The sequence below is a fragment of the Dermacentor silvarum genome, chromosome 3 (genome assembly GCF_013339745.2).
Source record: "Dermacentor silvarum isolate Dsil-2018 chromosome 3, BIME_Dsil_1.4, whole genome shotgun sequence".
Taxonomy (NCBI): domain Eukaryota; kingdom Metazoa; phylum Arthropoda; class Arachnida; order Ixodida; family Ixodidae; genus Dermacentor; species Dermacentor silvarum.
In genome coordinates, this window is record NC_051156.1 from 124699589 (window position 1) to 124716269 (window position 16681).

The 16681-nt window shown below is 47.7% G+C and overlaps 1 protein-coding gene across 1 annotated transcript; it reads left to right on the forward strand.

The window, feature by feature from the left end:
* Nucleotides 1–9605: 9605 nt before the first annotated feature.
* LOC119444744 (neprilysin-1) lies at nt 9606–11579 on the forward strand. The gene has a single exon (XM_037709094.1). The coding sequence runs from the start codon at nt 9606–9608 to the stop codon at nt 11577–11579; it is 1974 nt and encodes a 657-aa protein (XP_037565022.1).
* Nucleotides 11580–16681: the final 5102 nt, after the last annotated feature.

Below are 16681 nucleotides of genomic sequence, written 5' to 3' on the forward strand. Positions count from 1 at the left end.
TCTTAGCCCATCATCATTGGTGGACCATTTTTTAGCTTCATGCCCGCTTTGCTCAGGATGAGATTAGCTTCTTTATAAAGAGAGAAAGCTTCTTTTGAAGAAGGAACTCCTGTGACAAGATCGTCAACGCAGAAATTATCAGCAAGTTGCATGGCAGTTGATTTAGACGCAGGATCGACGTGCTTGAAATGATACTGTAGCGTCGCTGTTAAGAGGAATGGACTTGCTGTAGTTCCAAATGGCACTCGTGTCATCATATACTCCATCATTTACGGCACACGTTTACTTGACATTGACGTGCTGTCAAACCATAAAAACCACAAGGCGTCACGATCAGGCTCTTGAATACCGATTTGAAGAAACGCTTTTTGTACAGCGGCAATAATTGCAATCTTGTGTCGTCTGAAATTCACAAGCATTTCAAGCATGTTGTTGTTGATCTTGGGTCCTTTTTCTAATATTGATTTAGGGACGCTGCTTCTTGTGTGTGTGGCGAGGCATCAAAGACCTCCCTCAGCCGTGTCGTCAAGGGTGATTCCCTGATAACGGCATGGTGCGGCATGTAGTAACATCTCTCTGCCGCGTCTTTTCCGTTGACTCTTTCAGCGTGATCATCCGGGTCATACTGCCTGACTACCTTGTCGTACTGCTGAAGAAGCTCCTCGTTACTACCAAATCGCCGCAATAAACCGTGAAGTCATCGAACCGCAACACTTCGATATTCTGCTCGGTATGCGTTGCCGGGCTTCCACGGTAGTGCTAACACGTACCACCCGTTCTTGAGTGCTATGTTCTCTGTGAGTTGCCGGACCACTGCACATCCATGCGCTTCGTTGGTAGAAAGGTCAGAAATGCCTAGGCTGTCTAGATCCCAGAAGTGCTGTAAGGTTTCAGACACGTCAGTCTCTGTGCAACTCGTGCGAATGACACAAACGTGCACGCGGACTTCTTTAAAAATGCGACCGTCGCATGGCACAGGTCCTTGAAATGTCCAGCCAAGCTTATTGTTGATCGCACCTAGTCCTGTCACTTCTTCGTGCGACCAAATATTGTTTAGCACGAGCTTGCACATTTGGTCGGCTCCAATGAGCAAGCTTATGCCGACGTCTGTTTTCAGCCAAGGAAACGATACGAAGTCAGCAATAAACTTATTTTCAGTAGCCAGCTTCAGCACAAGTGACTGTGACGGTGGAGGTTCTAGCAAGTGATCGCAGATAAAGGGAACATCTAAAGCCTCGATTTCGTGCTTGGAGCTGTCAAATTGGCTCATCGAACTCACCTTAACCACTAACCAAGTTGAGCTGCTCTTTTGGCGCACAGCTTGAACCACCCAACGCTTTCATTTCGACATCAACTTCTTCAGTGTTGGCAGGCTTAGTTTTCTGGATATATCTTCTCTGACAAACGTTCTCTGGCTCCCGTTGTCCAGGACCCCTCTCATATAGCAAGAGCTGCAGTCACTTAGAGCCCATACTCGGAACGTCTGCCGTAATACGTCATTTTCAAGCAAATTCCTTGTAGGTGCCTGTGCGGCAGCATGTAAGGTCAGGGTTTGCCGTTCACTCGGTTTCTGCGTGCTAGCGTAGTTGGGGTCACAACAGCTGTTGCGCACTTGCCTTTACAGGTAGCGCAACGGTTGTTGCGTCAGCAATCTTTCCATCGGTGGCCTGATATCGTGCACTTGGAACATCTGCCTGACTTGGCCAGAAGGCTCTCTTTCTCAAGCAGGCTTAGTGTATAAGTGCACATTTCCGTAACGTGTGTGGGTTAAAGGCAGAAAAACAAGTACCTTTCGCCTTGCTGGAAAACAGAGGCGGTAGGCGTGGCTCAGGGCTTCCTGCCACGCCTTCCATCGTGCGTGTCGCGTACGCAGTACTCCTGGTGACCACTTTTTTCACGGGCTTCGACCTACAGTCGTAGATAATCCAATAGCTGACGCAGCTCCGTCTCTGTCGACTGGGTCTCGTCGGGTTTTGTAGTAAGCTCTGTCGCTTGTAGTGTCCACCACGATGTCATTGGGGATCACTTTCGTTAGAATCTCGACGAGCATCGCAGCGTATGAAAGCTCCGTAATGTGGAAAGTTGGGCTAGTTGGTGATTACTCATCATACCGTATTGTCCACTTTGTCCTTGTCAGTGCGCTGCTACACCAATACGGTATGATGATGAAAGCTCCGATCGTCCAAGAGCCTTAATAAGACCTTTCCCGTTAATATGTACGGTAACCAGGAGATTCCTCATAGCGGTCACGTCAATAGAAAACCTCACTGGTCTCAGCATTCGAAGATTCTCCAAGTACTTCTGCTCGATGATCCTCACGTTGTCGCAGCGGTTGGTTAGAACTTCGATGGTATTTCCATATATGCCCCCGTCACTTGAATTCCCTGGATCGCTTTGGCGGCTGGTCCAGCCAAAAGGGTTTCAAGTAGTGCAAGCGGTCGATGTTCGTTAAACTGGCATTTTCGTGGAACGCAGCTTGAACATGTCCCATAAGGGTTGCACTGTCCCATTGAAGTGAACCAAGTCGAGCTTCGGAAGTGGAGAAGCGCCGCTAACCGGTCTTGAGGTATCACTGGGGCCACGATGTCCTGAGATCGTACCTGAAGCTGAGGCGCCGTTAAGTGTCGGTAGGCCTCGATCCGCGGTCGTGTGAGACTGAAGCCGTTCGATGTGGTGACAGAGAAGGGACAACGTGGCTAACGCGTTGTCTTCATAATCGGCGACCGAGATGTAGTCTTCGGATGCTTGCTCGTCCGTAAAGTAACCCTCCATCTGTTTGTTGAGTCCCGGTAGTCCGTTGTTGCAGTTCTTCAATCTGTCATGCAGCACTCGAAGCGCCCGAGCGCTAAACTGACTCGATTCATAAGTTGGCTTGCCTCGTTTCGAAGACGTGTGTGCAAAGGTCGTTGGGTCGCTCGCTTGCCCTTGATCCGCTCCATCTTCGTTGCCGGCGAAGTCCTTTTTGGGTCGAGTCGCTTGGATCGCAGAGTCCCGGGTTTATCGGCACCAGAAAGTGCAAAGCAAACGAGTCTTTGCAGTAGAAGGGCGGGAAAGGGGAAGTTTATTGCCCGAGGGACAGTAGCAACGCGTCAATACTGGCCGTTCGAATCAGTCCAGCCGCGCGAGATCCCGAGCGAGCCATTTGCGCTCAGCGCGCTAGTCCCCGTCATCGCCCTCTTCCTCTAATATTTAACACCTGCATAAATGACAGGTTGGTGACGTCAGAGCCTGGAGCCTCCTACTACGCTGTCTGTCATAGGACAAGTGGCACCTCATAGAAGTTAGGGCGATTAAGTTAACTTCACCATAATGTTTGGAACCAACGTTTCCACAAGTTTACCAGCCTCATAAGAACACACGCGTTGAGGTGCACGTCAGAATACTGCACAGCAACGTACACGAAGCGCATAGAGATTCAACATTCTACCTGGTTTCGGATCAGATCGGTTGACGCCGTTGATCTTGCAACACTGACGCACTTAGTTCGGAGCAGTCACTGCACATATAGTTCGAGGCCACGGCCGGAGCGGTGGTATCCATGCGGCGCCCGACGCCGTTCTTTAAACATGCGAATGCGGCTTCGCAGTACGAAGCGAACTGCGGCACAAGAGCAACAATTCGTTAAAATTCCGCAGGAATTTAGGAAGATGTAGAACGTCATCAGCGTATTTTTATCTTCACTGCAAGACAAGGGCCTCACGCGGCGCTCGCTAATTACCCCTGACTGGTGCTAGCTGATTCCAAGTTATGCCTGCAAATTTATTATTTCATTACCCCGCACAATTTTCTGCCGTTCTCAACAGCGCTTGCTCACCCTCAACGCTTCCGGCCGTTCCAATTACGCGGCCATCCCAGCTCCAATTTTTCCTGTTTATTTCAACTACCACTTCACTCGTTTGCTGTATGATCCACACTGCTCGCTTCATCTCTCTTAGCGTTAGACCTAAAATTTTTCGTTCGATCGCTGGTTTGAGCAGCCCTTAATTTATTTTCAAGCTGTACTGTTAACCTGCATGTTTCTGCCCCATATGATAGTAGTTGAAGAATGGAATGAATGTAGTTTTCTTTTTAACGACAGTGGTGAGCTCCAGGTCACGATTTCCTAATGCCGGCAGTGTGTTCCGTGATCCATTTTCATTCTTCCGTAAATATCCGTCTCATGATCATTAACTTGTTGGTAATTGACCTAGTAAACTCACTCCTGTACACGTCTGGTTCAATTGACAGTTTTGTCTTCTGCATCTTCTGCAGGTTATTCTTTAGCCTACTCATACACTTCTTTGTTTAGGGTCCTCAATCAATTGTTACAATTAATGCCAGTGTTGCTGAACAGAGCAAAATTGTTCGAAAGCTGAAGGTTGTTGAGGTATTCGCCTTCGATCGTCGCGCCTGGTTTCTCTCAGTTCAATAGCTTCCATACTTCTAAGCATGCAGTGAATATCACTGGAGAGATTGTGTCTCGTTGCCTGACCACTTTCTTGAAAAGTACTTCTCCACGTTTCTTGCCGATAATTAAAACATCTGAAGCCGCATGTTTGGCAGAGTCAAAGCATGAGAATTTGCTGATACGTGCACTGTGGCTGAATGCAAGTATGGTAGTCACACATAAATAAAAATTGTTAGTTCTCAGCCGCATGCTGGAAGCACCATGGCTTTGATGTAAAATTAGTTCAGTCCTTCAGTACAATGAATATGATACGCACTTACACCGCTAATTACACGCAAATGTAGTAGCTTAGGCGAAACACACTGAATTAAGTGATTGAATATGCGTCGTCGGAAGAGCACCCAAGACAGCGCAATTCGAGTGACATAAACGCTGATCTTGCTGATGCGACGCGTTTTATTGACCGCGTTTTGCGTCGTGTGCGCTTCACATTGTTCACATCGCGATACCGGGCCACTGTAGCCGGTTTTTAGATGCGAAGCAGCTTATGGCGGGGGCTTTGTCCCTCCTGCGGCGTCCCACACCCCCACAGCGCATGCGCGTCCCCTCCCCCTCTCTCTCCTCTCCTACGCTCCCCCTTTCTCTCCTCTAGGAATCCTCTACTGTACGGAGCGGCGCCCACATGCCACACCCCCACAGCGCATGCGCCGCGTCCCCTCCCCCTCTCTCTCCTCTGCTACGCTCCTCCTTTTCTCTCCTCTAGGAATCGGGAGCGGCGCGCAGGACAGGTGGTGCGACAGCTGCATACTCCGCTGGGGGCGCCAGGGTAGTTCCGCGGTATGAAAATGACGGAGCGCCCGCACTTCATTCTCTCTCCTGTGCAGCGCCGTGATGAGCGCTCCGGCCGCTGCCGCGAAACCATCTCCCGCTCAAGCTAACCATCTGCCCGCTGCTTCGCATCTACATATGGTTCCCTTTAGCGGGAGATGGAGTAATTTTTTTTCATGACGTCATGCTTTCTTGACTTCTGCGCAATGAACGCGGAGCACCGTAAGACTGTCGACGGCTGGAAGAAAATTCTTGCGCTGGATAGGTTACCCGTAAAAGAGCGAGGTATTCTGGTATGCACCGTCTGCTCGTTCTTTCCGGTTCGAGGAAGCGCAGCCGCTGCCACCGCTTCGCCGTTTAAGCATAGAGTAACATACGGATTACAAGAGTGGCCACTCCAACCTAAAAGCAGCCGAGCTACGCACCTTCATGCCGCCCGCTGGAGGGCAATACAACACTCCCTGTCTCCAAGGGAGCGCATGTACTTGTTATCTACTGTAGTTACTTTTCTATAGTGCGCTATACGTCTACTTGTCTATGCGGCTGTAGACGTCGACGTTATCAACGGGATCAGCCGGTCGTGAGCGGTGGATGTTAAGACTAGTATATAGAATAAAGCATAACGCATCGCTACAAGATATCGGCCATGGTGTGATCACGCAAGGCGACCCTACAAAAGATGTGCGATAACGTCTGCGTGGTCTTTGCTCTGTTCGTCTGCCAGAACGTCTGTCTGCTTGGCTGCTGCTTGGTAAGAAGGCCTTCATTACGTTCCTTTTCCCCTTCATTACTTTGAAAATTACCTATGTATTTGTGACTTCAGCCGTAAGTTGACATTTCTCGCATTGTGCTGCTCGGCGCAGAGAGCTTTTTTGTGTTCTTCACTTCGCGCATGATGTTCGTGGATTGATTCACATTATGTAAGAAACAGCAATTTGGAATGCTGCGCAGCATGTTTGCGAGAAAATCGTTTCTTGGCACGAGAAAGTGAGTCGGAACACGTAGTCTGAATTCAATGCACGTGTGTGCAATTGTGTGAAAGAACGGAGTTATGCTTAGGATCGTTATTCGTGGCGTGCTCAGATTGCTTAAAGCCTTTGTTACGAGCGCAATTAGAGAGAACTTGCAAATTGAGAAGAATGTTTCTAAGCTGTGGATACGACGTATTCTGAATAAACATTCCTGCCTCAGTAGCGCATGCATCGCACCAAAGGTTGCTCTTTTTAGCTGCGATAATTGCACGTGACGCTTTTCGAGAAGGGCGATCTGAAGTGCGTAGGTGAAAATTTGTGCGAAGGCGGGACAGAAGACATAAGCAATACTTTTTCCGTCTGTAGTCAAGTACTACGGGAATTACTGCTGTGTTCCGTGGTGCAGTAACAACGGCAGGACAGGGAGAGAGCGTGGGTGGCTGACAACTGCAGTGAGCAGCCTTCATTCCTTGTTTGCTATGCAGCCCGAAACTACCACTTAATAAGAAAGGTTAGGCTTCAAAGGACGAGGGTTGTTTTGCTCTTTAATCTTTATGCAGTCTTCAGTTTTACTGTTCTTTAGTGTTTTTCATAATATCGCGTGTTTATTCCTTTTGTGAGCTTTATTGTCAACATATGGCACCTGTATTGGCATGTCTTGCACTTTGCAGTGCAACCATCTTTGTGTACTTGCGTTCATCGAACGTTGTGAGAAAAAAAAAGTGTGGGTTGGCTTACTGAGAATGACTTGAAAATAAAATGTTTCGTCTCTTCCTCGTGTTTATTTTAAATGTCTGCATAAACACACAGTGGCATCGTGTGCTTGCTGCTCTGGCGGTACAGCTTACACGAAGCTACTCGATGCATGCAAGCAACGCGTTAAAAAAATCGAAATATAGCCTCCGGGACGAGCACTCGCACGGAAGCAATCTTGGAGGCTGGGTAATGTTTCTGATCACTAGCAGATAGCCTTCGAGATTAGTTTTTCCGCGGTCCAAATCTCCTGAGTCGGTGCAGATTCCACACACCCGCTAGGTGCGCTGCGAACCAAAATCGGCCGCAGGGGCCTATGGAAGTGTCCTCTCTTATCCTTGTATATGTTAATCTATGGTTGAAGCGCTTGCAGTCCGGCTTTGTCACACTAGAAGATTACCCGGTTGCAGGCGCCTAGCAAAACCATGGTCGGCTGTTCAGCTGTTGGCTGCTCAAATTCAAGCGTTAAAGGTAAACTCATGTAATTACTACCTTGCAGCGTCCTTTGCTGAGGCAGCTGTACACAAGCATCAGAGGCATGACTGCCGACATCCAAAACTGAACCATCAGTGAACAAAAAGAAAATGAACGTACAGTGGCACTTAGCAGGCGGCGATGAGCTGTGTAAGCTTGGGCTGACACGGAATGATTACCCAAGATATTCCTTTCTCTAACATTGACTCAATCAACAATAACTATTTCAGTAATCGCATGCACATATAGAGGTATTATGAAACATGGTTTTACGGCACAAATTTAAACGGGACACAGCGAGATACTTACCTAATACTCGTAACCAACAAGCCCACCTTAGTTCCTTGTATACAGAAATAATATGCAGCTGTAATATGTCGGCGATGCGGCCATTTCCACATCTTGTTGAGAAAAAAAGCAAAAACTTCTACGTACCACTTCAAATGAACCTCGAGTTTTGACCAAGAAATGCCGTTGACAGCGCGCAGTTTTCAAACATTTTGAGCACTTCATTTTCGAATGACGCTAGCTGCGCCGTTACTGACGATATCGGTTGCAGCGACGACCACAGGGCAGTATTTACCAGGCTGCTATAGCCATCGTCTGAGCACCCGAGCACCCGATACAAGTAATGCTTGTATACGCTTGATAAATTATCGGATAACAATAACTTTTTCACCTGTCCGACTGACCCGCTGTCAGAGCAGTCATTGATGGTGCGTCCAAGCAACGGCAAATGTCGTAGAGCTAAACCTGGCAGAAACAAAAAAGGCCGCTGAAAAGAAAACCAGCATTCCTTTATGAACAAAAGCGTATCCTTGCCTTTCTTGGCTCGTCATCGTCGCGCCCAGAAGGAACTGAAACCTAGAAATCCGCTGCATTTATGGTACGACATTGCTGGTCGACAAAGCGTACGGAAAGCTTCACACGACTGACAGCTGAAACCGCGTAGAAAAACACGTGCGCCGGGCATGCCGCTGCGTCGTCCGTCGAACCGGGAGCTGCTAGCAGACGGAGCGCCCCACAATTCCCTGCGATTGATCGTTTTACGGGTCACCTATTCGCAAACGCGTACGAAGGGATTCTTAAGTGAGAGGAGGAAACTATAGAAAGAACATTGCACAAAGCGAATGAAAGACGTGAGTGACGTCATCTTGCTCAGAACTGATGTTAGTTTGGGGTTTAGAATAATTATCTCCAGCCAATTATAGGATGGCGATGGTGGCCGTTTGCTGTCGATTTTTCTGGTCGTCTGGTCTTCTTATGCATGGCTTGTTGACTGTTACTGGCTTTGTGCATATAACAAAAATTGTAGTGGCGTCTTTGTGAGCGTTATGCGGCGCACTTTTTTACCAAGAACGAAGTGTCTCCAGTGTCCGGTGATTCTCGTCAAAGTGTGTGCGTGCGTGCGTGTTTGAGCAAAACTCTTGTTAGATCAGTCCACATGATTTCTCTTCAATGGTGGTACGTGATTGTATTTGCCATTTCTTTTTCTTCTGTATGTCATCGTATTGGCGCGTCGCTCTATACATTACCGCACGACTGGCCGCTTGAGGTACTTTCTGTCTATTCGAGGGCTTCTTTCACGCTCGTAAAAACACTTTTATGTAGCACGTATATTGAGCAGCAAAAAGCTGCCTCGGGAGTTTTTCATGTTGCTCGACAATGTTCTCATTGACACGTTTTATCTAATTATAATATTTCAGAAGTTCAATCAATAATAAGGACTAACTCTGTAATTAGACGTAATGCAAAAAAAAAATATCGGGGTGTCTCGAAGCGGTGGTAAACAAAACTTTCTTTTTGCCACGTTCTATGCTCTGCACATTTGTTCGAGGATACTTGCCTCTTTGTGCGGCACTAGGTCATTTTGGCATTACTACGCTTGCAAACTGCGCCATTTATTGAAAGCAATGTTACTAGAAAGTTTTAGGTAAGTGGTAACCGGCAAAGAAGTTCGCAGTAGACGGCGCAGAGCGCGAGCTAAACCAGAGTTCGTCATTTTCGGCAGTCTTCTCAACGGTGAACGTTCTTGTCTTCGCGAAGGGTCTACTTTAGCTTTTATTGCCGTTTTTATTCTTAATTCTTTTCAGATGCGGAGTCCACTGAGCACCACCATTGGCCACGGACTTTTCTTCAGTCGAGCAGCATTGGTCGTCTTCGCGTCACTCGCAGCAATCTTGATGGCCGTCATGGCTATCGCACTGCTGCTTATGTCCATGCACCAACCAACCCTCAAAGATCTGTGCATCGCGGAAGACTGTCACGTTCATGCAGCACTACTGGACAACGCCATAAACCAAAGCATCGATGCCTGTGAAGACTTTCGCGCTCACGTTTGTTCCAAATGGTCCCCACCGGGTGAGAGGAGGCAGCTGCGAGACTTTGACACGTCCGTCTTGGAAGACATGGTGCTTTCTTGGTTATTCGGTTTAGAGGAGACCCTCCTGAAAGGCTCGCGAAAGTTCCCAGTAGGCCACAAAGCGTTACTGATGTTCCAATCCTGCATGAGCGGCCCCTCCGAGTACGGCTCAACGCTGGGCCAATTTCTCAAGTTTATCGAAGAGCTCGGCTTGTCCTGGCCAGAACGTCCAAAGCAGCAGATCGATGCTCTGGAGGTGCTCCTCACGTTGGCTCACGAATGGCATGTCGAGTTCTGGTTCTCCGTGCAGATCGTTCTGTATGGTCAAGGGACAAGGGAATTCTGGCGACTCTCTTTGGAACCCGCTCCCCAGCTGCCCTTCTACCTCCAGCACCACCACAGTGTCATCAACTCTGGGGGATACTACGAGTACTGGAGCCAGTTCTATACGGCATTCACCAACAGTAACCCCGTCAACAGTGAGCGGCGAGCCACAGATGCTGCCCGCCTAGAGGGCGACATACTCGAGGCCCTCAACCAAGCCCTTCACGTGTCGCCCAGAAAAGCGACGGGGTTCTCTCTTGGAGAAATGGAAGTGTACACGCCGAGCATAGACTCCGACCGGTGGCTGGAATGTCTGCAGAAGGTCACCAACATGGACCCCGCGCTGAAGCAACGGGATGATGTTGTCGTCAGCAACGTGAAGTTCCTGCTCACTGTGGGGGAGCTTTTCGGCAACTATTCGAACGAGCAAATTCTGGCGTTTCTAGCGTGGCAATTCGTTGAGCACTACGGTCCGGTTGCCGACAGCCGCCTACTATGGACGAGGTATGGGGACCAGACGATAGCCGATACACTGAGACCAGCATTTTGCGGCTTTCACATTGAAGTGGCCTACAAGGCAGTGTTACTGGCAATGCAGTTTGCGCTCAAGATTACGAAAGAAGACCGGTTGGAGATATACCGAGGATTCCGCCGCCTGAGTTCGAAGGCCGTGCACTTGGTGCGCTCATCTGCGTGGCTGGACTCTGAGAGTAAGGATTCAATGGCAGCGAAGCTTAGAAGACTTGAGTTGGAGGTCTGGCCTCCGGCGGAGTACTTGACCAACGAAAGTCTAGAAGAGGTATTCCATACTTACCCCGAACACGAGAAAACGTTCGGAAGCTACTGGATCAAATCTATTCAGAGTCTGCGCACCACGAAGAAGGATTCGCTATACAAACGTGTGCGTAGGCTGCCGCTAAACTACGCACAGCCCTATTTCGTACACGACAATTTCAATAACACCGTTAGCGTGGCCATCGCTGCCGTCAGCCGCCCACTGTTTTACAGTAAGGGCACACGTGCCATGTTCTACGGCGGCATAGGATTCTCGATTGCGCTTGAACTGGTCAAAGCACTCGACCGAGAAGGCCTTCGCTGGGATGCTGCTGGTAATGTCCACTCAGTCATCAGCAAAAACTCGACTGCGGCCTATGATGCGAGAGATAGCTGCCTGAACAACAGCGAAGAATGCGATGACAGTTTGTTTCCCGAGATCCCGGCGATGGAGATCGCCTACTCCGCGTTTTTGGATGCCACGAAGGAAGCTGAGAAAGAACTCCCCATCAGCCAGAGTTTCACGGAAACACAGGTGTTCTTTCTGACAGTGTGCTATATGACGTGCAGTCTAAAAGGCGTCATTAATCCCTTCTCGGCCAATTGCAACAAACTTGTGCGAAATTCCTTAGCTTTCGCAAACGCCTTTGCCTGCCCGCTTGGATCCAAGATGAATCCATTGAAGAAGTGCACTCTGTTTGGATAGATAGAATGGTGCCCCGAAAATACTTTCGATTATTGTCGCCCTAAATGATTACACTCAGCTTTTCATTAGCATATTTCGAAGTACTGAGAGCCATATTGTGGTCGATGTCGCTTGTGCTTGTCGATTTTGTGAGTTCTTAAATCCTTTGGTGAAATATGGTTTTAAATATGCAAATACAGTTAACAGGGAGAGGTCGAGACACTAATCATCACGACAATGACTGGTTTAAAACCATGCAATGTTTTTGGCGTTACGAAGTGCCGTGCTGCCGTCGGTGCACCTCCACGAAATACCTTAACGCTCGATACTTTTTTATATTCGAGACAGCACTTTCTCACCATTCCATGCATTCTAGCGACATCGTCGAGACTGTGTTTACAGCCTTATTTCATGTGACGTCAACTAAACAAAGATAATGGGAATAAAAGCTACCCATACGCCCTGAACTTCACTACAATGTTTGTCTCAACGACGTTATCACTGCTTTTGATAAAAAACAGCCTGTTTGCTGGACATGATTTATCATCCTTAAGGGCGTTTAGCCATGGCACTGCAAACACAGCGATGATTACTTCCGTGCTTTTTAGAGGCTTCCCCAAAAAGCAGAAACATTTTTTTCGTTGATGGTATCAGGTCAACGGGATAGGATAAGTGCCGCAAGCACTCCACGGCAGCTTTTCTTGAGTCATAACAGATACTTGCTTTGTTGGGAAAACTTAAGAAAGTCGCAGAGCGGCTATGAGAGACATCGTTGTGAATGGTGCTTGATTTTGACCGATCGATTTCGTTCGGTCACAGCATTTAGTTCCGAAGCAATATTCCTATCCTCGCTCATGGTCTATTGCAGCAACTCCCATTGGAGAAAGATGCGTCTAGATGTTACGATGGACACATGAACAAGTTGGTTTTGCACCTTGAGGCATAAGGCACGACACAAGAATATTGCGAAGTATCCAAAAGAACTTCTTCTTGGGCAAGTTGGTGCTGATATTTCCTAGGTATACTTGACTGTGGCGTGATGTGCATTTTGTGAAAAGGGGACAGAAGAGAGGAGACAGGGAAGCGCCAAACTACCAACTGTTTAATGACAGCGTGAGAACATACAGAAAAAAGCTAACTTCCGGGCGTCCAAAGAGAGTCAAGGTATGACATGGAACTACATGATCGTGATAACATTTTTTTCAATAAAGCACATCTCTGCAGTGTACAATATGATGGATGTGTCGCTAACACAATCAGACCCTTTCTTTTAATAAAGAAAGCTTCAAACTACTCCCTCGAAGCTTTGTCGCCACTTTTGCCCAGAATCGATACTTGCTTAAAGCGTTGCTCACAAGGACCGGCCTTACAGTGTGCAGGAAGATGCGCATTGTCACACTTACCTTCTATTAGCATGCTCCCTCAGTCTGTCATTAATGCAACGTCCCGTTTGTCCAATGTAGGACCTACCGCACTCTAGGGGTATCTCATAGACCACCCCTTCGATACAGCTCCTGACAGGGCTCGTGTGCTGGTGCTTCTTATAGCCCCGCGGCCCATCGCGTGTACACGAGGGCATAATTGAGCCAATTTATTGGGAGCTGAATGAACAACCGGAATGCCATATCTGGTAGCGACCTTCTTGAGGTTATGGCTCAAACGGTGAACATTTGGTACTACCTCTGGCTTAACACGCTCCCTATCCTTCGAGTGCGCTTTCACATTGGCAGTGGTAGCTTTCAACTTTTCCAGCAGGGACTCAATCACATAATTCTGAGGGAAGCCAGCCCTCAAAAGTCTCTCAAGCTGATTGCGAAAACTCGCCTGCATCATATGTACACATGACTTGCGCAAAGCCGATTCCGGGCAAAGTAAAGCGATTCCACGCTTCCCAGTGTTAAGAGTACGCTGAGTCGTACTGCAAAAATTCTTTTTTTACCTCTAGGGATGTGCGCTCAGCAGACGTGATCACTCAGGAGTGTTAGGTTAAGGTCTAAAAACAGCAACGAACTGTCCTTATTCAATGGACAGTATAACATGGAAACTCAGTTTAGAGTGTCCATAGAATAACTATCGCAATAAAAAGTAAGTACAACAACAGTTTACGTTTTACCGCAACTTGGGCAGCGGTTATCTCAAAACTGGTTTGAGATTCAAAATTGGTTCTAATCGACTGCGTCTTCTGAAAACACGCTTCGGTTTGCATAGTATTGAGGTACTTGAGCTAGAGCAGTCAGACAAAAAGTTGAGTAGTGAAATATTGTTAGGTAGACAAATTATGCATTTTGAGTTAAACTGTTTACCAGCTGAGTGAGTAGTTCTGTGCTATATTCCACAGGAATGTTCTAAAATTCTAACACTAAAAAGAAAAAAATGAAAGAGAAAAACGAAAAACGGTTTAATACGGCCGGGGTACCACAACAGCGTTTCCCGATTCGAACGCGAAGCCAGTCACAAACAAACAGAGGGAACAAAGCTATCTAAGCAGGTAGTGATGTTTTCGCAGTCTACAGTGCTGGACCGCAGGTGTTATCTAGAAGTGGTATGCTTATTTAGAGCCGTGCGTTTCATTCATTCGATAAAAAAAAACGAATAAAAAACGCCTACTTGCGCCCTTTTGCAGGATTACAAAACAACTTCCGGTGCAGCTGCTTTTTTCTGAGTTGTGTTAGCATTTCTTTTTTCAATTCTGGAATAAACCACACATAACATTTGTCCACATACGGCGCGCAGCTTGTATTTCTTTCTGTGAATATTTAAAGCTGTTAGCACATTCCGTTGTTAAAGAACAGCGTCAAAACATGCATAAGGCGCTTGTATAATGCTTTCAAGCGGTTGGACAAGTAATTCACTGCAAGCACTGGAATTAAACGACACTGTTTAAACAATAGTTTACATATGTCCTGCGACGTTCCGGATTGAGCATGTAGAATCAATGCTAAAGAATAAGCTTGATTCACTTGTTGACAATCTTGCCGCCAAAATTTGGAACAAGTTTGATGACCAGGGACTCGGCAACCTTGCTTCTCTAGCTGAAAGCATGCGTTTCATGAGCGAACAGTATGAAACCTTCATAGCGACATTTATTGAATTTGTATCCAACCCGCCGTGGTTGCTCAGTGGCTATGGTGTTGGGCTGCTGAGCACGAGGTCGCGGGATCGCATCCCGGCCACGTCGGCCGCATTTCGTTGGGGGCGAAATGCGAAAACACCCGTGTACTTAGATTTTAGGTGCACGTTAAAGAGCTCCAGGTGGTCCAAATTTCCGGAGTCCCCCACTACGGCCTGCCTCATAATGAGATCGTGGTTTTGGCACGTAAAACCCCATTATTTAATTTAACTAAAATTAAAATTAATTTGTATCCACTTACACAGAAAAAACCTCACAGAATCAAGCATTAGAAAAAATAATCGACAACATGGAGCAGTACAGCAGGATGAATTACATCGAAATAAAAGGCATTCCATCATGGACAGGAAGAGCACTGCTCTGCAATTTTTAAGAAGGCTGCCGATGCAACTGTGTCAAATTTCTTCTGGGCAAATTGACATTGTACATCGTGTGGCCAACAAGACGTCTCACAAGAACGTCGTTGTTCGCTTTTGTACAGCGGTGAGCACTGTTAGGGTGAACACGCGAGCGCGTGGCCGACGGCACTATCAGCGCCGCGTAACAGCCATCGTTGGAAACATTGCACATGCGCAGCATGTGCTTTGCGAAACACTCTTTCCACCGCGCGCATCACGTCATCGATACGCTTGTTCGTCGTCTGCTAGCCGCATTTTTTGTTCGCTGAGCTGATACCTTCTGCATTTCAAGGTCCATCTGGATTGAAGATTGGCGCGTGAAGGAAAAAAGTGAGTGTAAGAGGGATAATTATTAAACTTTTTATTCAAGAAAATTGCACTTTTGCAATTCAAGTTAAACAAGACCATGAGAACAAATATAAAAACATGAGCAAATCTAATAGCGAGTCATGTGACCACTTACAGCAACGACTGCAGCTATTCTGGACGGTAACGAGTCGTAAAGTGATCGAACATATTCCCGATCGGCTTTCAGCCTTTCCCACTCGTTGCTGACTTGCGCCCACAACTGGTCCGAAGTCGCGGAATAAAGGGGCTTCCTTTCCAAAGAAGCTTTCAGACGGCCCCACACGTTTTCTATCACATTCAGGTCCGCTCCTTTCGGAGGCCATTCCAGTAGCTGCATGTGCTGCTCCGCCTGGAACTCCTTGACAGCCCGCGCCGTGTGTATCGGTGACCGGTCCTGTTGGAACAGGTAATCACCGTCTGGGAATAAACTGCTCGCATATGGCAACAGCACATTGTTCAAAATGTTGCAGTATTGTTCCGACGATAAGTGTCCACGTATACGTTGCCGGGGCCCTAAACCATATCTTGAAACAGCACCCCACACGTTCACACTCGATCTCCCACTGGCAGAAACACCTTGCACGTTGTCCGGGTCGTTCCTGCGTGGCATTGTGACGTTAACTAAAACAATTGCTTTTCAAAGCAGGAAGTTTGCCTCACCGTGTGCCTGGTAGTCTCCAAACACGCAATCTTTGGTCTTGTCGCGTCGAAAACGTCGACTCATCCGAAAAGATGACGCGACCCCACTCTTCTGATGTCCATGCTTCGTGCAGCTCAGCGAACTGCCGTCGTGCGTCCTTGTTTGCCGCCGTTAGTAGTGGCTTCTGCGCTGCGACGCGACTGCGAAGGCCCGCAGTACGCAGGCGACGTCGAACAGTGGTGTCCGAAACGTCCAAATCCAAGTCCTCGCGTATTGCTGGGGCTGGCAAGAAAGGGTTACGAAGCAGCAGCTGCAACTATGAGGGCGTCTTCATCGTCTGTGGTAGCTTTAGGGCGGGGCGCGCGGGGTGCATCCTGAATGCGACCTTCACACTTGTAGGCTTGAATTATCCTGTTCACAGTCTTCAGGGGCCTATTAACTAAAGCGCCAATATACCGCTGGGAATAACCTTTCAGGGAAAGATCGACAATTGAGCGCCGTTCATCATCGGGAACCCTAGCCATAATACGATCTGGCGACAGAATGAACGGCTGCGAAAGATGTTTGGTTGTTTTATATACGGCGTTGCATGCACAACAACTTTGAA

Bases quoted from the DNA above. Each gene is read 5' to 3' on its own strand.
- LOC119444744 (XM_037709094.1), top strand. From the start codon at position 9,606: ATGGCTATCGCACTGCTGCTTATGTCCATGCACCAACCAACCCTCAAA.